The sequence below is a fragment of the Hylobates moloch genome, unplaced genomic scaffold (genome assembly GCF_009828535.3).
Source record: "Hylobates moloch isolate HMO894 unplaced genomic scaffold, HMol_V3 SCAFFOLD_9, whole genome shotgun sequence".
In the NCBI taxonomy this organism is placed as follows: domain Eukaryota; kingdom Metazoa; phylum Chordata; class Mammalia; order Primates; family Hylobatidae; genus Hylobates; species Hylobates moloch.
In genome coordinates, this window is record NW_026652284.1 from 61282111 (window position 1) to 61307268 (window position 25158).

At 42.3% G+C, this 25158-nt stretch overlaps 1 protein-coding gene across 3 annotated transcripts in view; it reads right to left on the reverse strand.

Annotated features, from left to right (window-relative positions):
- Nucleotides 1-9578: 9578 nt before the first annotated feature.
- PAG1 (phosphoprotein membrane anchor with glycosphingolipid microdomains 1) overlaps nt 9579-25158 on the reverse strand; it is a 136221-nt gene continuing 120641 nt past the window's right edge. For all 3 annotated transcript variants that reach the window (XM_058444620.1, XM_032759914.2, XM_058444621.1), the window contains exons 6-9: nt 21520-21616; nt 18934-19535; nt 14319-14378; nt 9579-10810 (exon numbers count right to left, since the gene is read on the reverse strand). In XM_058444620.1, the coding sequence (XP_058300603.1) occupies nt 10448-10810; nt 14319-14378; nt 18934-19535; nt 21520-21616 (1122 nt within the window). In that variant the 3' untranslated portion in view covers nt 9579-10447. The remainder of the gene's footprint in view (nt 10811-14318; nt 14379-18933; nt 19536-21519; nt 21617-25158) is intronic.

Sequence of the window (25158 nt, forward strand, 5' to 3'; positions counted from 1 at the left end):
AATCATCTAGGATGAGAGCAAACATTCGAAATGGCGACCTCAAAAGTACAGTAAGGTCCTGGATAATTCTTCAAAAATGAAAAAAATCATATTGCAGATTGTATTCACAGAGGTAGAAAGATGGACCCAGGGAGAAAATTTTTTCAAAAACAATAACGATAAAGGCTGGACTGTTTGACTCACTTTAACTAGGGTATCAGAATTCTCCACTCCTCTCAATGAGCACTTGGTAAATGTCTACGTCCTAGAATCGGCAGTACACCCACCTCAGAAGAGAGTGATCCATTCTACAGGTGACAGAGAACCTTCCAAATTGCTGAGCTCTGGAGCTTCCCTTTCCCCAGACAGCCGACGTGGGGAAACCAGGGTCTGTGATCCAAAGACTCAGAACAAACATTTCTTAGCGCTGAGCCTCCACACACAGAATGGAGTTGTGATTAATACTCTGGGAAAGGAAAGAACGTTCTGCCCATGTGGTGAGAAATGAAGCCAGGGTTTGAAACCAAGATGGCCAGGCCCTTCCGCACATCTGCCTCATTACATCACATGCAAGGAAGCAACTAGGCAAGATGAGACCCTTTGACATAGGGAGCGGCAGGCATGGCCTCTGTGAGGGCTCCGCAGGCATTTGCTGATGTGGCGTGTGATCTGCGGGAGCCTCTGCCCTCTCCTGTATGCCCAAATACTCCCAGCAGTCTCTCAGGGGTTTGCCATGCCCATGACAGTGAAGGGTGGTTTTGCTCAAGACTGTGATAGGCAGCAAGCAAGCTCCTTAAACTGTAAACAGTCCTAGGAGTAGGAGGGATATTCACTCACTGTACGGGAACAGTTAGTTGGGTAGAAATAAGTGGGCCAGTCCCTGGAGAAATATGGAACAGGGTGAGTATTTATAATGGTGCAGATGGGGTGGAACAGAAGGAGAAAGCACAGAAAAATCTCAGAAAGGGAGGCTGGGTTGTGGTGGGTCTTAAAGAGGCAATCTGGGGGTTTGGGGTGTCCTGTAGTTACAGGGCACAGACAAAAATGAGACAGGAGCATGCCAAAGAAAACTCTCACTGCTTCGCCTTTTGGCCCCAAGGCCAGTCTTAAGTGACTAGGAAGGGGGCAGCCAGGTCCGATGGTGGTTAAAGTCATTTGCTCTGAGACATCCTGCTGGGGCTGCATCCCTTTCACACAACAAGCAGATGGGTTTTCCTCTTGGCCTGGGGAATTATTTGCTCTCAGGTTGCGCATCTTCACAGGAGTGCTTGGCAAGTGTGGGTAAATGCCATCAAAACTTTCCCAGCCTTGTTGTGAAGATGGTCTCTTACCATGCACAGAGCACTTAGCACCTTGCCAGGTACCATGCTTAATATCTCATTTAATCCCCAAGACAACCCCATTAGCAGGTTCTATACTATAATCCCCCATTTCCTAATGTGGAAAGGGGGGCACAAAGAAGTCTAACAGCTTCCTCAAAGTCATGATGGAGCTGGGATTCAAACTCGGGTCCTTTTCTGCAAAGTTTTTGATGCTAACCTCTACACACTTTGGTCTGATTACCAGGAACATTATCTTTCCTGTTATGGTGGTGAGTTGACTGCTGGAATCCCAAAACCCTGGCAATGCATGAAAGATATATAAATTAGCCATTCTTGACCTTTTCAAATACCAAATAAATTTTAACAAGCCTTTATATAAAACTGACTTTTATTACAATTAAAAAAGGACAAAGACAATTTGATAAGTGCCTTTAATTACAACATACCTGCTATTTACATGTAATCATACTTTTATATATAGCTTAAATAAGTTTTATTACATGTAAACTATAAGATATTACAAGTTGAACTCCAGTCTTTTCTGGATATTCAGAATTAAAATACTACCGGCAGAAACACACAGAAAACAAATACCCATTTCAGTTCCTCAGGTACCATTACTGGTTGAATGATCAAGATCTGGCCACAGAAGAGAAGTGGAAATATGCATCAAAACAAAACTTATTCTTAACATGACTAACAGTATTGTTATTTAAACCCTAAACATAATTAACAATTGGATCATTAAAAATACAACTTCAATTTATATAGCACCTTTCTTCTGAAGAGTTGAAAGCATTCATGCTTATCTCTATTATTTCCTTTGTCCCCATAACATCTCTAAGAGGTAGGCAATGGTTAGTATCATTATCCCCATTTTGTATATGGAGAAACTGAGGCACAGAGAAGTTAAATCATTTGCTTGAGGTCACACAGTAAAGTCAGTGCTGGAACAGGGACCACAGCCCTGTGCTCTTGTCTCCAAAACCAATGTTTCTCTTTACACTAAATTGTCCCACTTGAGAATTTAATTCAACAACTCAATACACTTTTCCAATAAATAAAAAAATGTGCACTTTTTTCACCCATAAAGTTTTTTGAAATACTATGAGCAAGATACAAACACTCTGGGATGGATGGTAGACGGATGCTACACTCTTCTAGAAAGTGCTTATGGAAATGTTTATTTTATTTTAATATGAGTTTCTTTTCCTAATTAAAACAAAGTAGATGTCTTTACAAGAAATATATTTGAAAGAATGCTTCTAGTCACCTACCCAATTATAGCTCTAGTAGCCATATTATGTTATCTACAAACCAGGTTTATTCCTGAGTTTAAAAAGAAGAAAATATCTAAATAATAAGTTAAACCTTTGAGATAATTTTTCTCATTTACACACATTTACATAAGAGACTCAGAGTGGCAGATAGGGAATTGGGCCAATACATTTCCCGGAGAGACATGAGAACTAAGACACACAGGGGCAGCAAGTCCGAATTTTGCTCTAATCCCTACTCCCTTCGCTGCACTAGAGTCAACTATATGGTTGATACTCGAAGCAAATAAAAAGATAATTTTTAAAAAGTGTCAAGGTCGCAAGCATACTAGAATGCTCACAAATGTTTGCTAACTTGAACGTAAAGTTCAGCTTTCCTGATGCTTTTCACATTGCTTCTCCTCAAGACACGAGCATTGCTGCAGGCGTGGCCATCTTCCAGAACGTGGGCGGGCAGTGGCACATAGGAATTAAATCCTAGCATGGCTCCAGGAAAAACAAGACAAGTCCTATACTCAAAAAGTAAAGTTAAAAAAAAGCAAGCATGCTTAAGGGATGGGTCGTGAACACCACATGAGGATCATTTATGAGTCTTATATTAAAAATACATAGAAGCTTGTCAAAGGAATGCTCAAAATCCTCAACCCATAGACAGGCTTTTGGTCCCACCCTCTTCTTCTAGAGAAGGGCACTGCTGTCTTTCAGGGAAGCCTTCACTACCTACAAGAGGAGCTAAAGATTAAAAAAAAAATTCTCTTTAAGCTTAAGAAAAGAAAAGGAAATAGTTTGCTTTAAACTCATGGTTTCCAACTTGTTGAGTTAGAAACCAAACCAAACCAAACCAAACCAAACCAAACCAAACCAAACCAAACCAAGCCAAACCAAACCAAACCAGGACATGACAACAAGACAGTTCTGAACTGTAGGCTCTAGGGAGCAACTGGTCCTTCTTCTAGCTTTAACTGTGTCCTATTTAGAGTGCCTAACAGGTATACTAGGGGAACTTTAAAAAACTGAATGTATAAAGAGAATGAGCAGAGATATCTGTTCTGCTAATTTTGAAAAAAAGTTACACTCTAGAATACCCATTCAAAGAATTAACTGTGATGACTTACAGCAAAGTTTTACAAAACCAAAATGAAACACCCTGGCTCCTGAAGTATGTAGAAAATGAGAACTTCAGCAGCTGCACCTCCAATTCACCTATCCTAGGACCTGGAAGGTGCTTGGTTTCTCAATCCAAAGTCAGGCAGTTTGCTATAAATGGCAAAGTTATTCTCCTTAGCTGGCAGCTCTACCTTTGCATGCTGAAGCACTCACAGTTTTCTTAGGACCTGGGGGATCAGAGCAAACTGGCTGTAACTTGACATCATCCTTAGGCATTGTTTCCTGGGGGAGAGGGTGCAATGGCTTCATGGCGAAAACATTTTACACTCAATTTACTTTAAAAAGGGTTTTGTTTTTTTTTTTTGAGATGGAGTCTTGCTCTGTCGCCCAGGCTGGAGTGCACTGTTGCGATCTCAGCTCACTGCAACCTCTGCCTCCCAGGTTCAAGTGATTCTCCTGCCTCAGCCTCCTGAGTAGCTGGGACTACAGGCACATGCCACCATGCCTGGATAATTGTTTTTGCATTTTTAGTAGAGACAGGGTTTCATCATGTTGGCCAGGCAGGTCTCGAACTCCCAACCTCAAGTGATCCACCTGTCTCAGCCTCCCAAAGTGCTGGGATTACAGGCATGAGCCACTGCACCCGGCCTAAAAATAATTACTTCTTGTAAAAAGGATTTCTTCCTCTTCACAACACTCAGCTTCCTTTTTCTTTCCTGGTAACCATGGGTCTGGTGTTGTCATAAGGATCTACCTTCCACATGCTGGACAGTGGGGGCTGCTGCTTGAGGAGACCCAGGCCAGATACAGAGCACTGCGGGGAACACTAAGCTTACTTGGTTAGAGCATGGCGCTAACATTTCTGCCTCTGTGAGTTTGATTCCACCGCATAATTTTTTAAAAGTTCTTTTCCATGGCCCCTTAGTGTCAACCATTCTTATGAAAGAAGTGAGCAACAGTGTACATGTTTTGGCAAAAGTCATGACAAATAGCACCAGCATCTGCCGCCCTAGGTGGACCTGTGGCCTCACCTTGGCAGCCTGTGAGTTGGGCAGAGCTGTGATGAGGCATGGTTCTGTGCCGGCTGGCAGGGTTTGTGATACGGCAGCACTGTGATCCGTACTGGAAAGACATAATGGCATGTCCTGTGAATAGTAGATACAGAAGGCTGAGTGGGGAAGAGACCCAGGAGTATTGCTACACAAATCGATAGGCCAGTTAAGTACCAGGAGACAAACTGAGGTGGGAGGAAATAGTGACTTCATGGCCTCATTCTTTAGACTTACTCCTTAAAAGGACTAGATCCGGGGAGGGAAAAGTACTCACAAAATGTTCAAGCTAATAAGAGATATTTTTGGTCTTAAAACTAAGGTTTGAAAATTCCCAGTACTGAAAACAACTTTCTCACTCTTTTGTGAAATGGACAATTTGACCATTAGGAAGATCTTTTGAAACAATCAAGGAAAATGCTACTAAGTGTCATGAATTATTTTTTAATCAGGAGAGTACTTTAATACTGATTGGGCCCATGTAATAGACAATATGTCACTTTTGGTGTAACTATTTTTATGAGGAAAAAACGTTAACAATGAAATGCCAATTCCTATTTATAATAGACCTTTTTTGTTTAGATATATTTCAAGTTTCCCCAGAAAATATGAGGCATTAATACAACACAATTATTTAAAAGGTAACAACATTAAAACATTTTACTGCTGCCAATGTAACATACAGACATCTGAGAAATGACAATTATCAACCTTTGTAATACATGATCATGCAAGGTGATATGAGACAACCCAAGGATAGCACATGTTAAAAAATACCCACAGTATACAACTGGCAAGCCAAAAAAACTTCCTGTATTAACAGAAATGATTACTGAATTGAACGCTTTTTAAAAAATGTCTTTAAAGCAAAAATTGTATTTCTCTTTTCATGTTACATTAAGAATTTGGAATATTATTTTTCAGTTAAGTCAAAGAAGAACTTGAAAAAAATAATGACATACTTCACAAATAGTAGAGACTAGATGTAAACACAGACCTAAAAATGAGCAGTAGGATAAAAAAAACCATGAATGTTTGTTCTCTTCTGGACCATGATTTTAAATTTTAATTTGGTAATTCCAGATAAAGATTCTAATTTATCATGGTTTCTGGACTGATCTCTTTAAGTTAAACACTTTCAGTCTAAGTGTGTCCAACTGGCCTAAAGCCACTGTCAGGAAAAATGTATTTAGGAAAATACACAACACAGGGCAAGAAAATACTACTGTAGAATAAGGAATTTAGATTTCACTGCAAATAAGCCATATTTGATATTAAAGACACATGTTCCTATTTTCACATCAGTCACTTATTAACACCAAACATTATACTTTAACTTTTCCCCATTACACATAAGCCTGTCAAGATTTCCAGGAAGTAATCATCAGTACCTACTGTGCTTCCAGCAGCCAGAGCTAAGCTGGCTGGGTACCAGAAATCAACACCTTCAGGAGAATGGCATCACAAGATTGCACGGACTCATATTAACCATTACAAGGGGCACTGGAAAAAAAGGTCATTTGCTCATTTACAGAATCCTAATTGAACTAAAGCTCTGTAATTATAGCCATGGTATCAGACCAGCTTTTTTGCACATCCTATCACATTGCTGCCTGCTGATGTTTTACACCTGCCTATAAACTCTCATAATTTTAAACGGGAATGAAACAGAATGCCACAGGTGACCCACCCTGCTCCTGCTACTTGGGAGTCATGTTGTTTTGGCTTCATCCTGGCTCAAGGTTACTAGTCTCTTGCTGCTTTAGGCCAAATCTCTTATCTCTTTATGTTTCCTCCTCTCAGGCTGAGTCAAAAGTAAGTCACATGTATAACAAAACTGTCTTAAAATACCACTGTTTTTCAGCCAAGAGAATTATGGATGCAATTTAAAGTCTAAATGTATTAATTGGAAAAATTAAATTAGAGCAACTCAAGGTTTTCCTGTAATTACCAAATGAAACTGATTGAAAAACTGTTCCTTCTAATTCTGCTTTTCCGACAAAAGTTCATCACACTTGCAGGATAAACATTCAAAATACATAATAGAACATATCCTAATTAAGCACCAGAGTTGTGTCAGAGCCAAGTATATACACACACACGTATGTGTGTGTGTGTGTGTGTGTGTGTCTGTGTGTGTGTAGTTTATTACTGGTTAAGTAAATGCTCTAATTGGCAAAAATAATGAGAAATATATACAGTGACATAATGCGGTTAAATTTTAGTTCTCTGTGTTAACTACTTACTATTAATTTAGTACTCAATTAGAATTAACTCTGGGATTTTGAGGGCAGATAAATCAGTAATTAGGCTTTTTCCCACAAAGAATAGTGGTAGCTTCAAAAGCTTCAACAGACCTAATGATGTAATTTATTCAGGACAGAAAAAAAAATATGTAGCCAACATTCTTGCAAGAATTACTTTCTTATAGAATTTAAGATTTCCTCAAATATTTTCTTTTCTATATAGCGTTTTGTTCTTGTGTAGTTATCTGCCTAGGATACAGACGGGATATTGAGACCATTTCAGAAAGTAGACACACTAAAAACATTTGACAAATTAAAAAAATTTCGCATAAAACAGGTTACCCTTTCCTGCTGACTATACTCAAGAAATACCAAAAGTAGCATACAAAATGCTTCTAAACTTTCAAAATATCTGAATAAAAACAAAGATCCTAGTTTTAACTGAGATCGATTTATAATTCTTACTTACAAGATAAAAAAATCTCCTAAAATTTATTTTTAAATTTCACATAACCTGCTATAATTGGCTGTAAAAAATGGATGTCAAAATAGAATTTTAAATATACAAATTGTTTTTGATAACTACCTTTCATACATTTTATTTAAACTGTAGCATTAGCTCAAGATGAAACTTTTTAAAAGAAGCCATAGGCTTTTGTCCAACTCAAAGATTCAAGCCCAGATTCTGAACAAAGTAAATGTGATGAAATTTATGAAAAACTATACTATACATTCAAAACGGTGACGGTGCCTCAGTAAATATACTTCAGTAAAATATCCAGTGCTCCAAAGAGCTGAGCCATCTTTCTAAGGTTCACTCTGCTTCTCTCCCCCAGCCCTCATGGCCTGTGCTACCGTCTATTCTTTTAGCGTTTATGCCGGAGGGCCTTACAGTTCCTTTAAAAGTATACCGAAAATACTTTATATCACAGCTTATTCTAACCACTGTTTCTCAAATTAAAAGGTATATTTCAGTGCATATTTCATGGCCACATTGCAGAACTAATATTTGAAAAGTTCTGGGGGAAATTTTGGTAATGAAATTACAAAATGACATTATTATGAGCTTTCTATAAATTTTTTTTTTTTTTTTTTACTTTAGAGATCATACCTACTTTCCTGCCTTTTTGATAAGTAAGGCATGAAATGAAACAAAAGTTTTGAGCTGTAAGGTGCCTATAAAGGATGTCACTACAGCATGCACAATGCTAGGTGTGTAAGATGACATGGCTGTTACCATGTACTAAAGAACCCCAACATGGCAGAGATCGCTCAAAGTCATTAACACAAAGCAGTGAAAATCACCAGGCAAAGCAGTGCTTATGAGAGACTGGAATTCAGAGAAATGCAAGGTACAAACTTCTCTCTAATCCAAGGGTATTCTGCTATGATCTTCTAATCAATGATGATTGTGCTTATGCACATGACATCTTCATGGGAGAGACCAGGCTGATTGCAAAATAATGACAACCAATCAGTTTACCTCAACACAGCTCACTTCGCAATGTCAGAAATGCAGTGTAGAGCAGTCACAAAGTCAAGCCATGAATACAGGGATGGAAAAACATTCCAGTGAGCTGGTCTCTACAATTTTTAAGACACTTCATCCTCCCAATTATATTCTTTGTCATAAAGAGGAAAAACAGCAAGATTATTAAATCCAAAAAGTCACAGATGTCACAATGGGATGAAATAATTTCCTCATTTTTTTTCTTTATCAGTGTAGGAAAAGCTGTCTTTCCATAGCCCACACTCATAATAGCACTTCAGCTAGGCTCCTTTGAAAATGAAAAGTGAAGAAGTTTCCTAATGTTGGCCTTATAAGATCTAAAGAGATGATTAAATTCAAACCAGGCTGAGCTCTTACTCTGAGTTATTTCAGCCACTGATGTTTGCAAAATATAGGAAGAAGATTCCAACAGGCAATTTGCATTGGCAAGCACTGGACTACAGAATTCATCACTGTTTTCTGAAAAAATATAATTAAACCTTAATGGAATTATGACACTTTTATGAGGTTTATAGTTCACAGCCACCTCTCATCATATTTTGTTCTTCTTTCCATTTTTACCATTTCAAGTATTGCAATATTGCCCACCATAAACCACTGAAAATGATTATGTATGTATATTCCATTTATTTCTCTAGGGGGTCTAGGTAATTTGAATCAGGAGCTCCAAGTACCATTTAAAAAGGTGAGTCTTTAAAAACCATCAGTGTTTTAAACACTTGACTAGAAAAAAGATAACAGCTGCTTGTAATGATCTAGCTTATGTGCTTTATGATATCTTTTCAAAAGGAGAGTATAAATCATTGTACCTAAAATCAAAATAGTTAATATACATTTTTTTTTCTGGCACTTTTGAGAAATTAGGCATTGAACATAAAACATCTTATAAACTTACATAACAAAAATAAATATTTACATTTTAATCTTAGATTACCTTAGGGTAGCAGTTAACTTATGAGATGCCACACTGTTGGTGTGGGCAGCGGAGACCATGGGAAATACACATTCATGTCCACAGCCCTGCAGAGATGGATGCATGGCTGCCGTCCAAATATGTGGTCTGTGTCCCAACATAAAGATTAAGGCTCTCTGTTTTGAAGGAATGAGTTCTGGGCTTAAACAAGTCTAGAAGTACCACAATACTCATGGAAAATACTGAAAAGGCTCGGATGAGTTTTCAAACACTGGGGGAAACACGTTTTTGACTAGAAAAATAAAATAAAGCATCTAAAACTGACTTCAAGTACTTTGGGGAGAGGCTACTGATATAGAATGCCAAAATAAGAAGGAACAAAGACAGAAGAGACTCCAGGGACGTCCCTCCCCAGTCCCTTCACCCGCAGGGTCCAGATCCCCAGGTGCTGACGTGCAGCTCTTTGGGGAGGACTGGCGAGCTGGGCAGAAAGCAGCAGCCATGGTTTGTCACCATCCTAAAACACCTACCTTGAGGGCAAAGGCCAAGCTTTGTGTGAAAATTTCCTTGGAATGAACCACAGGAATCTAGACATTTCAAGGGGGAAAAAGCCTTAAAGTCAATAGCAGGCAAAGAAAAGGAAAGGGAAGAAGAAAAACCTGCTCTTCTGAATGGCAGTACTTTAGGCTGGGGGCATTGCGGTCCTTGGTGAGTGCAGTTTTTCCATACAGCTTGGCTTTCCTCACTAATGAGATGAGACCACTGACAGCTGGGATTTTTTGTGGGTGGTGAGGGTGCAGGAGGGAGATGTGCTTGGGTGTGCCTGTCCATCTGGCAGGCAGGGGCACACTCAGGTGCAGCCTAGTCCGTACCTCTCTGTCTCAGAAACTGAACAACTGGGAGAACAGTTGACAGGGTCTCTCTAACCATCTTCAGGTGACTAAAGCAGCATAGGAAGTATAGGTTTGTGTCACTTCTTCTCTTCCACGGAAGAAACGTCCCCAGACACTGATCACAGGCTACCCAGGGTTGTCTTCTGGGTTGCTAGAGCCTGGTAATATCTCTACCTTGCTGCAAGTCACTAATGCTCTCGTAGTCGTTCTCCTTTGGGACGAGACCGTCGTGGCCATTGGTCCCCAGGGTGGCCTTTTCTTCCTCTCTGTTGAGAGTCTGTATCGCTTCATAATCAGGCTCTGGCTCCTCGCTGGGCCTCCCTGCTGGTGGAAGTATGCTGTTTGGAGTTTTTTCGAAGTCTTTAACAGTAGCATAGAGATCATTACAGGAGGAGGGTGACCTCTGCGGGTCCCCTTGAATGGAGGTGTAGGTGGACTCCGGAACTGTAAGCGACTGTCCCGATTTATTCACTAACTGTCCAGGTTTATTCACCGATGAGTACATAGCTGAGATCTAGGAAACAAAGGGAGAGTTGAATAAACTTCCAGCTGTGACTTCCCCCTCCCTCTTTCTAGTGACAAGCTACATATTGAGCACTCCTGGGCTTCTGTGTCTGTACTCCTTAAAGATTTGTTCTTTCTTATCTGTACTAATTACGGAGCACATTACTAGAGAATAAGTACACACATTATCTTCAACTGTGTTAACTAGATCAGTCATATTCCCTTAATTCCATGAAAACTCAGTTTTCTTGGGTCTGCTGAGGAATTTGAGGAGAGGTGGAGTGGGAAGCTCCCAAAGCCCCCGGGGAACTGACCACAGCATGTGTTTTATTTCATTTCTGTGTCAGAATGATATTTTGCCTGAAAAAGGGCTCCACTGCTTTACAAAAAAGGACAGAAAACACATAGTAGACCAGCGATTCTCAAAGTGTGGGCTGTAAACCAGCAGCAGCAGGATCTGGGAATTTGTCAGAAAGGCAAGTTCTCAGGCCTCGCCCCAGAACCACCAAATCAGAACCTCGGGGCTGGGGCCCAGCAACTGGTGCTGATTCTGATGGCCAGTAAAGTATAAGAACTCTGAATTAGACTACTCCATGCTTCCTGCATCACAGTGGTCTCCAACACCCGTTGCTGGATTCTCGTTGGTGGTACACATATATCCGAAAGGGTATTCCTGTCCATTATTTTTTGACTTAGTTGCATATTACTGGTTAAACAGACGTTGACAGTCCAAGTCTAGTTTTCTTCAGTGGGAAAACTCATTCTCGCTTGCAACCAGCCAGGTCAGAAATGACAACTTACAGGATACTATTAAGAGCCAGTGGCTTTCCAAGCACACCCTCACAGTCTCACTAATAAATCCTGTATCACCTCCAATATCAACAGGGATTTCATTCATTGTGAAGATTAAATATACTAATTAGGAGACTTTTGGGGAGTATTATTTTATCGTGAAAAATCATAGTTGGAAATAAGTAAAAATACCCTTCATTACCTGTGTTTATTTTTTATCACAGTGATTTGATTCATTCAAATACCCAGGAAATACATGAACATGCTTCCTCACAGATGCCTGGCTTCCCAAGGGCTGAGGGACATTTTCCTGCTTTCACTTTTCTCACATACTGCGGGTGAAGTTTCCAGCTGGCCTCAAAAGCTTCTTAAGACAGGACTGCCACATGCTAACTGGTCATTTGCACGAGAACTTTTCATTACAGGCTGGTGGCTGGCTCAGTTTGGTGAGGCTTTGACAATCCAAGGGTTTACAGTTCAGAAAAACAGTCTTTGGAAAACTCTTGCTATGTTGATCTGACTATCCTAATGAATATGAAATGATTAACATTCTCACCTTAGAGGTTTTAATGAAAAAACTGCTCTCAGAATAGAAGAATTATAATTTTTTGAATTTAATAAAAAAATTCACTGCTGTTTATAATGAAGTGCAAACAGAGAACGTATTATCTAAATGGTGGTCCAAGCCAAACATTATATGTGGACAGATTATAAAAGGGTAAACAATGGATGACAGTGGTGAGGGGAGATGGCATACCAGTGTATTCATCACCTGGTATCATCAAGGAGGGAAAACGTACCTTGACCTAGATTGTAACAATGGGAGTCAGCTCCTCACCACCGTTAGCTTCTCTCCTCAGCCTTCTTTCCACTGGTGCCTGCCATTAATGCCCCTCACTCTTTGTAAGAGTACTTGGTCTTCTTGGCCTTTGTCCTCATTCATTAACTTGCAATTTAATATTGACTCTGGGAATGAACCTAGTGTGCAGAGGGTCTCACTGTACATTTCAACTTTTATAAAAGCTTCTTGAGTCTTCTCATATTCCTTTTGACTGTTTTCTATGACTATTATGACTATTATTTTTATTTTGTATACAGGTTTCTCTTCCAGCCCCCTTGCTGTTTAGCTTCTCAATTTTTCTCTTTAAAACTTTCATTGTTATTCGTCAGTCTGCAAATTGTTGCTATATTCTCAGAAGTTACTCTCTTCCCTTTCCCCATTTCTCTTCTTTTTCTAATCAATCCTTTCCACAACATTCTGTTAAATTGGGATAATAGAACTTAAAGCTCAGATCTCAGCTTCAGTCTGGACTGTTTAACATTAAATTACATAAATACAAAAAAACTTTTATATTTATTTTTCCTCTTTGTCCTAAAATGAATGTCTGTGAGTCATAGTTATGTCATGTTAAAAATTCATCAGTATAACTAGGTCCTGTTTCAAAAAATACAAACAAATGTAAGATAAGGAGCAATTTAAAATTTTACATAGTCTTTAATTCCCAGAACTCCTATATATTTTACCTTCTTGTCCCAAATGGGATCACTTTGGCTGCAGAGTAGAAAACAGAGTGGAGGGAAGCCAAGGAGCTGCCAGGGACCAGCAGGAGGGGACTGCTCTGGCCTAGGGAGGGGCGGCCACAGTGGGCTTGAGGGAGGTGGGTACACAAAGAAAACAGTTTGGAGGTGCAACTGATGGGTCTTGGCAATTGACTGTGTTGGAGGACAGTGAGGAAAAGGAAGTATCGAGATGACCCCTAGGTTTTGGTCTGTGCAACCAGATAGACAGATGGCAGGTCCATTCTGGAGGTAGAAACATGGACGAGGGTGGGCCATATCACCTAGGGAAAGCATTTTTGCTCTTTGAACATTCAACGTGGGTGTCTATCTCCATATTCTAATGCTTTACTCAGAGTCCTATAGGAAGTGATGTATCTGCATATGTACTTTGCTCTTGTACATGTACACAATTTACTCTGCTAGGAATTCCAGATAGAAGCTATATGCAGCTAGATCAATTAAGATGTTTAGCTCTCTGAGCACAGCTCGACATTTATATATATACATATGAAAAACAGTCAAAAGGAATATGTGTATATACACATATTTCACATATATATATATAAAATACTGGCTTTAACAATTTTAATGCTTCATTGAAAATCTAACTCGTGAATTTTGCACCCCGGTGCTTGGGAATATGTGATCTGTTCTTGTTGGCTGCTATGTCTGACCCTAGCTCCAGCCTGGAACTGTACTTACTGAAGTTAATCTGCTCTCAGCATCCAAATTGCTACATGGAGACATCCTCTTTCTGTCTCCCAGGTGGGAGCAAATTCCCTACACTCACCTGTTCTAATTTCCTGAATTTTCCAACCCATGATTCATTTCCTTCTGATGTGGTCTTCCTGACTGCTGACTGCTCCCATGCTGGAATTTTTCTCTTCTCACTCTTCTCCCCTGCCCTCTCTATTTTTCCTCACCCTGCTTTCCTGCTCAGTTTCTTTTCCTGAGCTGACTGCTTGTCCTGCCATCCTTCTTGTCTGGCCTGCCCGTCAGTCTCTCCGAGCCATTATAAAACCAACATCCCAAGTCTTGATCTCCAAACATAGGCATAGGAGAACATTTCAGCTCTTTCAAAGGGTAACATTACAGTGCATTTATTCAAGGGGAGAGGCTCTATTCTTTACTACAGTTTTCTCTTTTTAAAAAGAAACAAAACTTACCTCTTCTTCCGTGAGAGTGGGGTCTTCTTCCCGAGACTTGTATGACAATGAGCTAAATCTCTGTCAGAACAAACACAAGCCAAGGAAAGTAGTTCGACGTTAACAATCTAACCTTTCTTTTGCACATGTTTCCTCATAATCTGTCTAGAAACGTTTTCAAATGATTTTTATGGAACCACGAAGAAATTATGGGAAGAGAAACAAACACTTATGCAATCTATTACCACATGTATGATGTTCAGGGATATCTAGTAGTATTATCCTTAGAGAAATTTCCTCTAATTTTGTATTTGGATCTGTAGGTACAAAGAAGCCAAAATAATTATTTAGACTACTGTTTCAAGTCCTAATTGCCACTGAAGGATTGATCATCCATGGAGGATTAATATTTAAAAACATGGTGTTTCTTTATCAAATGCCTGAATTTTATACTTCTACAGTTTGCTGGCGTCATCAGAAAGATCCTTAAGTCATTTGGAAACTTCAAAGCTAATGGAGAAACTGACTCATATTTCGTGTCTTGCCCCCTGCCTGATTTCTCAAGGATTTTGGCTCTTGGTTAACTGATTCTCTAACACATCCCTTGTCTTAATTTTTGGTGACCTCAACAAACGTGTATCCTTCTAAATCCCGCCCTTCAGTTCCTTGACTTCCCCTGCCCCCACTGATTTTGTGCTCTGTGTCCCCTCTCCATGTCCAACCCCGACCTCAGCACCCTCATGACTGCACCCCAGGCCTTTCTAAACCACAGCCTCTCCACCAGCCCAACTCCTTGCAACCCCTTTCAGACCAGTGCTCGTTGTCAAAGCTCACTCCTTCCGTAACCCAGTTCCAATGCTCCTTCAACACCATTGGGACCCATTCATGCTTTCAACATCTGCCCTTCTTCTTGGTGTCCTGTACTGCTTTACTAAGCTTAAGCTCCATAGTCAACTGCCAATCATGCATGAACTCAACCCTCTAGTGAGCCCTTAAAGCCACTCCGTATCATCCGATGCTTCCCCAATATACCCAGTCTCTGCTCAATTCACAGTCTACTTTGCATCTTCTCCTCTTCTCCCCAGACTTCCAACACCTCCTCACCTATCTTCATTCTGAGCAGATGATCTTGCTTCCTAGTTGGCTAAGAAAACTGAAGGAATCAGAAGAAATTTGTATCAACTCTTACCCCCACCCTCAGCCTCTGCATTAATCTATTTTCTTTCCTCCCTGTCAAATGGATTTTCCACGTTCCTCCTTCAGGCGATCCCCTCCTTCCTACACACTAGACCCTGTCTCCACATACCCATGTGTGAATACTGAGCCAGGAATTCTCCCAGTGTGGGATCATTCCCAGCCACATGCAAACATGCTGTTGTTTCTCTCATTCTAAAAACAAAACAAACCCAGTCCTACTCCGAAATTCTACCTACTCATTATCTCATTTCCTTTTTTTTTTTTTTTTTTGACAGCGTCTCACTCTGTCATCCAGGCTGGGATGCAGTGGCGTGATCTTTGCTCACTGCAGCCTTGACCTCCCAGGCTCAAGCCACTGTCCCATCTCAGCCTCCCAAGTAGCTGGGACTACAGGTGCACGCCACCATGCCCAGTTAATTTTTGTATTTTTTGTAGAGACAGGGTGCTGCTACATTGCCCAGGCTGGTCTCAAACACCTGGTTTCAAGTGATCCTCCCAAAGTGTTATGATTACAGGCATGAGTCACTGCGCCCAGCCTGTCTCACTTCTTTATAGCAAAATCTTTTAAAGAGTTGTCTAAAAAGTCAACCGAACAATTTTTCTCTTCCTATTCTCTTTCTAATCCATTTCAGTCACGTTTCTGCCTCTACCATTCCACAGAGACTGCTCTTGTCAAGGGCACCAATGAGACTCACCTTCCCTGACCTACCCGCTGCACTCGGCAGAGCGGCCCACCTCTCCTTCCTTCCTGGACATGTTCTTCACTGGCTTCCAGGACTCCACAACTTTCCTGTTTTTGTTTCCTACTTCGGTCTCTTCTGCTGGTTCCTTTTCCAGATCTCTACTCTTGGAGCTCTTCCAGCCTCTATTTACACTCACCTATCCTGTGACCTCATCCAATCTCATGACTTTTAAAACCACATTCTGTGGATGACTCCCACATCAGCAAATCCAGCCCTGGCCTTTCCTCTTTACCCGGCTCATCAATCCAGCTACCATCTGATAAGCTCTACTTGGAAGTCCAATCGGTATCTCAAGTTAAACATACCCAACACTGAATGCTGGTTCCCCCCCCAAAACCTGCTCTGCCTGTATCCTCTTCATTTCAGTTAATGGCAATTCCATCTCTCCCACATGTTGGGCCCAGCCTCATACTCATCACTGCCTCTTCTTTATCTCACTACGCGTAGGAGCCATCCGCAAATCTCTTGGCTCTGGCTTAGCTTTTCTCATCACCTCTGCTGCCTCTTCCCTGATCCAGGCCACCGCCATTTCTAATCTGGTTTATTAGAGTCACCACCCAATTGTTCTCCTCACTTCTACCCTTTATTTCAAAACCGGAGTCAGAGGGATCCTTTGAAAACATAGGCTGGGTTGTGCCATTCTGCTGCTCAGCACTCTAGTGACATTATTAGTGTTCAGACTATAAGCCAAGGCCATCCAGGATCGAGCTCTGGTTCTCTTCCTCCTCACTGCTGTCCTTGCTCTTCCCTCTCCAGCCACAGCAGTCCCCTCCTCTTCCCTTAAAAAGCCAGTTACAAGCTCTAGCCTCAGGGGCCTCACACTGGGCATCCCCTCTGCTTCATGTGCTCTTTCCACAAAAGCACAAACCTCACCCCCTTGGCTCCTTTAACTCAAACGTCACCTTCATAGCTGGGCAGGCCCTGACCACTCTATCCAAAACTGTACTCCCCGCCTGTTTTCTCAGTCCCCATTATTCGGTTCTATTTTTTTCTCTTATAAACTTTAAACTTTATGTCGGTCTCTTCCCACTAAGATGTACGTTCTACAGGGCAGGGATTTTGTTCATGTATATGTTTTGTTTCCAGCAATGGAAGACTGTGTGGCACACAGCAGGTGCCCATTCAGATCTTTTGTTAAATAAATGAATGAATATTAAATACTTCAAACCCTCAACTCACTTAAAATTAGGGTTGTTTATATAAAGATGATGGATTACTCATTTTTACTATATTGTGGAAGGATAATTTTATTTCCAGATGAGTAGTTCTAGTTTTTAATGTGAAATCTGGAGAACTGTTTATTAGCAATGGTTAGACAACTCAGCGTCTTATCTTTCTAATGCTTGTAAGTAAAAAGCTTTATCTGGTTTAGGCAGCATGAACTTTACATCAGGTTTATGGTCTTTGGTTCTATGAAGGGCAAAAAATTGGACTGCATTTTTCCGTTTTATGAACATGTTCATAAACCCTTTTACTGGTGCTCTCAACAGCTGATTTCATGGATAATACGAAAAGTTGAAATGCATTCAGAGAACAGCACAAAGAATGACTTTCTTGGTCTAATTTATACAAACAGAGTGAGGGTTCGCCTCTGGCCATGAACTACGGAAGGTTTTTTTTTTTGAGACGGAGTCTCGCTCTGTCGCCCAGGCTGGAGTGCAGTGGCGCAATCTCGGCTCACTGCAAGCTCCGCCTCCCGGGTTCACGCCATTCTCCTGCCTCAGCCTCTCCGAGTAGCTGGGACTACAGGCGCCCGCCACCACGCCCGGCTAATTTTTTGCATTTTTAGTAGAGACGGGGTTTCACTGTGGTCTCGATCTCCTGACCTCGTGATCCACCCGCCTCGGCCTCCCAAAGTGCTGGGATTACAAGCGTGAGCCACCGTGCCCGGCCGAACTACGGAAGGTTTTTAAGGCTACTAGTGACTGGCTAACCTGCTACTTGTCCTTCCTACGAAAATCTGAATAGAAGAGAGAACCTTCCTCTTTTCCTGTGTAGAAAACAGATATTAATTATTAGTTGCCTGAAGTAGATGGGCCTAGTTAAATCCCAAAGAGATTTTAACAACTAGGGATGTGAACTTCATCGTGGCTCAGATATCAAGTTATCAGACACATACAGAAGGTGTGGATTGCTAATGCATTTTACAGCTTTGTTGAATATCTAAATTTAGGAAGTATAGGCTATAGTTTAGAAATGGTCACAAAATAAGATCTATTGATTTATATGAAGGTTTGTACAATCAGATACAACTAGGGGCACCTGTGAGTTGGTTCCCATGGTGCCTGTTGCTGTGCATGCTGATTTTTGGGGATCCTGGAAGGGGAAAGGTCACCATGCTGCTGAGGCAGCCAACAAGCAGAATGGGTAAAATGTGTGGGCCAAGAGTCCAGTTTCTCTACTTAATTCCTGGACTTCAAAATGAAGCAAACAAGATTTGGCCCTAATTAGACATGATGGAAAAAATGTGAAAATATCCAAGTAAGGTGCTGAGAGAAATATTTGATAAATACAAGTTTTTGGTATTTTATTACTTGGAGGGGGAAAAAGCCAAACACAGCTTACATGAAAACAGCTCTCATCATTCAACAAACTGGAAAGTGTTTGCAGATATTTCCCAGAACAACTCCAGGGCCAGCTAGATTCCTAACCAGAACAGGAACCCACAAAGGCAAAACAAAAACGCCACTGCCCACCTTGTTAGTTTCACTGGTCGTGTCTGTGGCACTCTCTTCTGCCTCTCCCCCTTCCTTCTCCTGAAGGTTTTCATTCTCGTCCAGAAGCTTAACAGGGACAGGTGGTGGGGCCTCCTCTTCTGGATCACATGAATTTCCAAGGATACTCTCTACATTAACACTTTGACGACATTTTTTGTTTCTGTCCACCGAGGCATATTCAGCAAACTCAGCTTTGCCTTCAGGCTGGGGCCCTGGGAGCTCTTTTGAGGCAGAAGTAGATTTTGCCTTGCCACTGGGGCCTTTCTCCAGGTGTGCAGCTGCAGCCACCTCCTTGATCTCTTTCACAGTTTCATACAAGCAGTCCTCCACCATGTTTTCTTGGGAGGAGCTGTCCTTGAGCACTTCATAGGGCCCTTCCATCCCCAGCCCCTGGTCCCCGTCCACACTTCTCGCCATGAGCATGGTATCCACTGCACTCTCGGGAGGGATTCTGGGCAGCTCCCGACTCTGATGACATTTTGGCTTCCCTGTGCTATCCTGGGAATCCAGCAGATCCGAAGCCGATGTCTGGACTTCCTCGTAATGCTGCATGCAGGTCAGAGTACTGTCCTCTGAAAGAACTAAAGCAGCACACACATTAAAAGTGGAGAAAGGCAAGTCTTTCAATAATCATTACTGAGAATCAGGTAATATAAAGTCAGATTAAATCAAGATGCGTGCTTTTTATTTAACTCTCAGGCACAAATTATAGTTGTTATGACCGTCAGTTGGTATCCTACTTCAATCACAGTTTAAAATAAAGCTGTTCCTTATATCTTTCCCAATACAAGATTTAGTAAGTTATCTTGGCTCTAAGTGTAGTTCACAATTACTTTCCTTAATGTCACTCCAATGAGACTCTTGTAGGCAGATTGTCCAATGTGACCAGAAGATGACCAGTTTGATGCAGCTGAACTATGGGAGACTGGACACCAGAAAGGCAGCATGTGCAGTGACCATGGTCCCCAGACCCACTGACCCCTGCCTGTGTGGAGGGAATTATTGGTAACCACCCTCTTTCACACAGGTCACTTTTGTTTGGCAGACATAATAGAAACTACAGGGCAAACATGCACCCTTCGCCATTAGCACAAAGGGACCGGCATCTCATACCTTGCTTCCATCTCATCCCCCCACCAACATTCCTACCTCAAATTAGAAAAAACCGAATGTGAAATTCTTGGCCAGCCACAGATATGCTATTATATGAAGTCGTCCCTTTGTCAACCATGTTGTGAGTGCCTGCCATGCACCAGGGATGGTGCAGGGTGCTGCAGAGACATCATTCAATGAAACAGAAAGCCCTGCCCTTAGGATGCAGACACAAAGTAAGCAAGTTATTCCATTAGTGTCTCACTCTGGGGAAATTAGAAATAGTGTCTCCAAGGGGTACGTGAAAAAATGACAATGGATCCCCCAATCCTTCTGAACTTACCAACACCCCTGTGTGTTCTAAATCCCTGATCACCACGGAGGGGGTGAACTTTTGCTCTCTGGTTCTAGTTGTCTACATCATGGTAGACAGAGAACAGGCACTGGTGTCCTGATTACCCCACAGTCTCCTTATCAGTAAACAGGGGTAACAGGACGCCCTCCTACCTCAGGTGAAAGCATGGTGTAAACTCTAAAGCATGAAGGAAACCTAGCTGCTCCTTCCATCAGCAAGGGTATACAGTGCCTGGTGTAGAGGTGATGCAGAATGGCTGAGTGTGTGCCCAGGGATCAGACTGCCTGGTTCCAATTATAGATCCTTAGCCCGCTGACTATATGATATCAGGCAAATTGGCAACATCTCTGTGGAAGGCAGAACGACCCTGAAAAATGTCTGCCTCCTAATTCCTGGAACCTGTAAATGTGTTATGTTTTGTGGAGGGTATGGAGGGATTCGGGTTACAGGTGGAATTAAGGCTGTTAATTAGACGACTCTGGGATGAGAGGGAAGCCTGGATTATCCAGGTGGGCCCAATGTAATCACAGGGGTCCCTATAAGTGAATTGGGAGGGGGGAGGGTCAGAGAGGGATGTGAAGAATGAGGGAGAGGCCAATGGATTCTCCTTGAGGTTTCAGGAAGGACCACAGGCCTATGGATGCCCTGATTTTAGCCCAGTGAGACCCATTTGAGACTTCTGACCTCAGCATTGCAAGTCAATAAATTTTGTTATTTTAAGGCATGAGGTTTGTGGTAATATTGTTACAGCAGCGATGTGCCCAGTTTTGTCACCTTTAAATTGTGAAGAGTAATAATACCTATCTTACAGGGTAGTGCTATTATTATTAGTAACAGTAATCTCGTGGGGTAAACGAATTAGTACATGTAAATGTACTAAAATGTACTAAAAGAGTAAATGAATTAGTACATGTACCAGTCTTAGAACAATGCCTGGCACACAGAAGTGGATTAATAAGTAGTATTATTCATCCAAACGAGGTGTTCTGCTAAAACTGCTAGTAATACTAAAACTGAGCAATAACACATTTCCTACTTTTTGAGCTACGTATTTTGAAACCTAGGACTTGAGAGGTGATGAGGCCTGTGTGGAAAGCTGGTGTTTTTGCAGAACTTACTGTCCCCATTGGTCAGTGCCCCATTCTGCTCACTGCTGGCAGGAGCGTCTGTTGCCAGGCTAGTAACTGAATGGCTGAACATCTCTTTGTCTGAAGGCTGAAAACAAAAACAAAAACAAAAAGAAATGCATCACATTGCTAAGAATCTGGACTGCAGAGCAGAGGAGAAGATCCATGGCTTTTTCAAAAAATTAAAACAGCGGAAACAGAAAACAGAATCTCCCACAATAGTCCCCCCTTATCTGCAGAGGGTACATTTCAAGACCCCCAGTGGATGCCTAAAACCATGAGTAGTACTGAACTCTATATAGACGATGTCTTTTCCTATCCATGTATGTTATACCTATGATGCTATTTGATTTATAAGTACAGTAATTTAACAATAACCACTGATAATAAAACAATAACTATAATATAATGAAAGTTATGTGAATGTGCTCTTCCTTTCTCTCAAAATATCTTGTATGGTTCTCACCTATTTTTGGATTGTGGTTGACTGTGGGTAACTGAAACTGCAGAAATCAAAACTACAGATTGAGGGGAGCTACTGTTTTTAGATTTAAATTAAGTAAAATAAAATAAACTAAATTGAGTTCCTTGTTGACTAGTCACATTTCAAGCACTCAATAGCCACATGTGGCCAGTGCATACCATATCCAATAGGAGATACAGAACACTTCCAGCACTGCGGAAAGTTCTATTAGACACTGTTGTCCCAGAATCTTAGGGGCACTGGGAATCTTCCAAAGCCATGTGCAGAGCTTCCTGCCTGGTGACCTACACAGGGCTATAGGCAGGTTGTGAGATATCAATTCCCTTAGCTCAAGGCAGGAAGGGGACTCGTTGAAAAAGACCACAGCAGCCTCATCCTTACAACACAGGTGCTGTAAAACATTATTGGTAAAGGTGTGCCATGCTATGAGAAACGTGGAAAGGCATCATCACCCTTTGTCATGTGAAGGGAACAGACTTAAATCTGGTCAGAGATAGATAATGCTATTGATTTCTGAAACTATTTTAGAACCAGCAAAGCCTCTGGCTGCTAGGTTCACAGAAACAATAATATGCTGAAAATTAGCTCTGCGAACTTTTTTTTTTTTTTTTTTTTAAGATGAGGTCTCACCTTGTTGCCCAGGCTGGAGTGCAGTAGCATGATTCTAACTCACTGAAGTCTCAAACTCCTGGGCCCAAGAGATCCTCCTGCCTCAGCCTCTGGAATAGGTGGGACTACAGGTATGTGCCACTACATCTGGCTAATTTGAAACAAATTTTAAGAGATGGGATCTTGCTATATTGCTCAGGCTGGTCTCGAACTCCTAGCCTCAAGCCATGTGCCCACCCCAGCCTCCCAAAGTGCTGGGATTACAGGCATGAGCCACTGTGTCCAGCTCTGCAAATCTTTCTTATTCTCACAAATAAACTTAGGACATTTAGAGGGAAGAATGGCATCAATAGTTGGTTTTCTGCAGGGATAGAATGTGTAGATGCTACCCAGAACAATATGCCTGGCTCAGCTATAGCTAAGAGTAGTCAGAAAGCAAGTTGGTGTTCGTGTATTTCTTTAAATACCCAACTTGTCTCAGGATGCAGCCTGAATCACTGCAAATGTGATTTGCTCCCTGTTCTTCTCACAGCCTGCATGTTCCAAGAGGCTATCTCATGCTCCAGGATTCTACAAGGAAAGTTGTGATGTAAACAGCACATGAACCTTTGCAAGTTGGCCTCACAAATTCTCTGACTCTTTATTGGAAGCCAATAATACACAGCAGATAGTTCATGCTGTGCAATGATCCAAAAGTGTATTGGAAGTCAGCTGTTTCCATCCACTGCAGCTCATTCACGTCTGATGAGCCCCCAGTGAGATGGGTCACTGTGTTAGGTTGCCAGGAACTTGCAATGCAGGTGCTAATATCCCAGAAATGATGTTATAAATGGGCAGGCACGGGTGTGGGGGGAGGAAGGCTCCCACGTGGGCCCATAACAGCATAATCGATCACAGCTGAAGTTACCATAATCTAGGCTCTAACTACTATTCCTAATCTTTGCTTCTATGAGATGAAGAAGCCTCAAGTTGTATAAGATCTAGGAGCTGAGAAGCTCTTAAAGAGAGCTGGGTGGGCGAGCGTGTGTACATGGGTGCCAGTGCCCGGGTAAGCATGCATTCCTGTGCGTGCTCGCGTTCTCTCACAGACATTCACATCCATATAAATGAGGCTATGGGTTGGGGCAATAATGAATTATATGGTGGAGGAGGAAGAAGGCGGGGGATGGAAGCCGGCTTTTTCCTTTTATCCACCTGCCACTCTCTTCCTATCTCACCCAGGGCTGCTGGCGACCTTGAGTAGAACAGCAGGAACCCGGGCTCTAGGCCAGTGGCTCTCACACTTGAGCATACAACAGGATCACCTGGGGTGCTTGTGAGCCTTTCACTGGGTCCCACCCCCAGGGAAATTCGCATTTCTAAGGAGTTCCCAGGTGCTGCTGCTGCAGGCGGAGGTCCAGGCCACACTGCAGAACCCCTGCTCTAGAAGGAAGTGAGGAATGGCAGTGGGAGCCCTTCCCCAGCCCCACCTCACCACCCAACTGGCACCAGGAGAATGGTGGAGTGAGGAGAATGGTGGAGAGACTCCAGGGGCCTGGAGTCTGCATGGGGAGAAGTGACAGTGGGGCGTTCCCTCCATCTCTCCCACCCTCTGCTGAGGCCACCACAGCAGCAATCACCAGGCAGAGCAGGGGCGCTGGGAACAGATGAGAAGTGGGGACAATGTGGACAACCAGAGATGGGAACAGGGCGAGAAAAAGAGTAAAGGGAGGAGTGGTGACGAGGGCCCAGGAAAGCTGTGAAGGGTGAGGTGGGTGTGTGGATGCAGAGGGGAGGGAAGGAAAATCCTGGGGGTCCCAGGAGGAATGGGGAGTCCTGACAACTTCCTGCCTGCTTGGGCCAGAGGAGTCCCGAGAATTGGCAGGTCAGGAAGCCTAGACTGGAGATGCCCCCCGGTCATCTCTGCAAACGTCTGCTGGCTGTGGGTTTTACCCCAGACCTTGGCTCATCCATGCTTCCTTGTTTGCACCCTCTCCTCCCAACCAGTTTTTGCTTGACCTTGAGAAATGATGTCCTGAACAAGAAGAATCTTCTGTCTTAGCACTGCCATGAGACTCAGGGCAGATTCTGAACTCTGCCTTGCTAACGTGACGATGGGCCCCTCCCCAGCGGCTGGGACTGCTCAGCCATTCAAAAGCACGGGCCTGGGTCAGAGAGGACAAGGACGGACCTGGACACTCTCAGGCTGTTCCTCGCCAGGGTGGATCCCCGAGGGCCTCGGGATCATCAGGACCCTGTAAGATACCAAGGGCTGGGCAAACACCAGCAAGGCTAGGTTATGTACCTAGGGTGTTGTGGGTCCCAAGCTCCCTCCAGCTTAATGACCTGTTGCTATGGGTTGAACTGTGTCTCTCCAAAATTCATGTCCAAGTCCTAACCCCCAGAACCTGAGAATATGGTCTCATTTGGAAATACGGTCATTGCAGATGAAGCTAGTTAATATGAAGTCGTGCTAGAGTAGCGTGGGCCCTATCCAATATGTCTGGTGTCTTTATAAAATGGGGAAACTTGGACACAGCCAGCCATGCATAGATGGG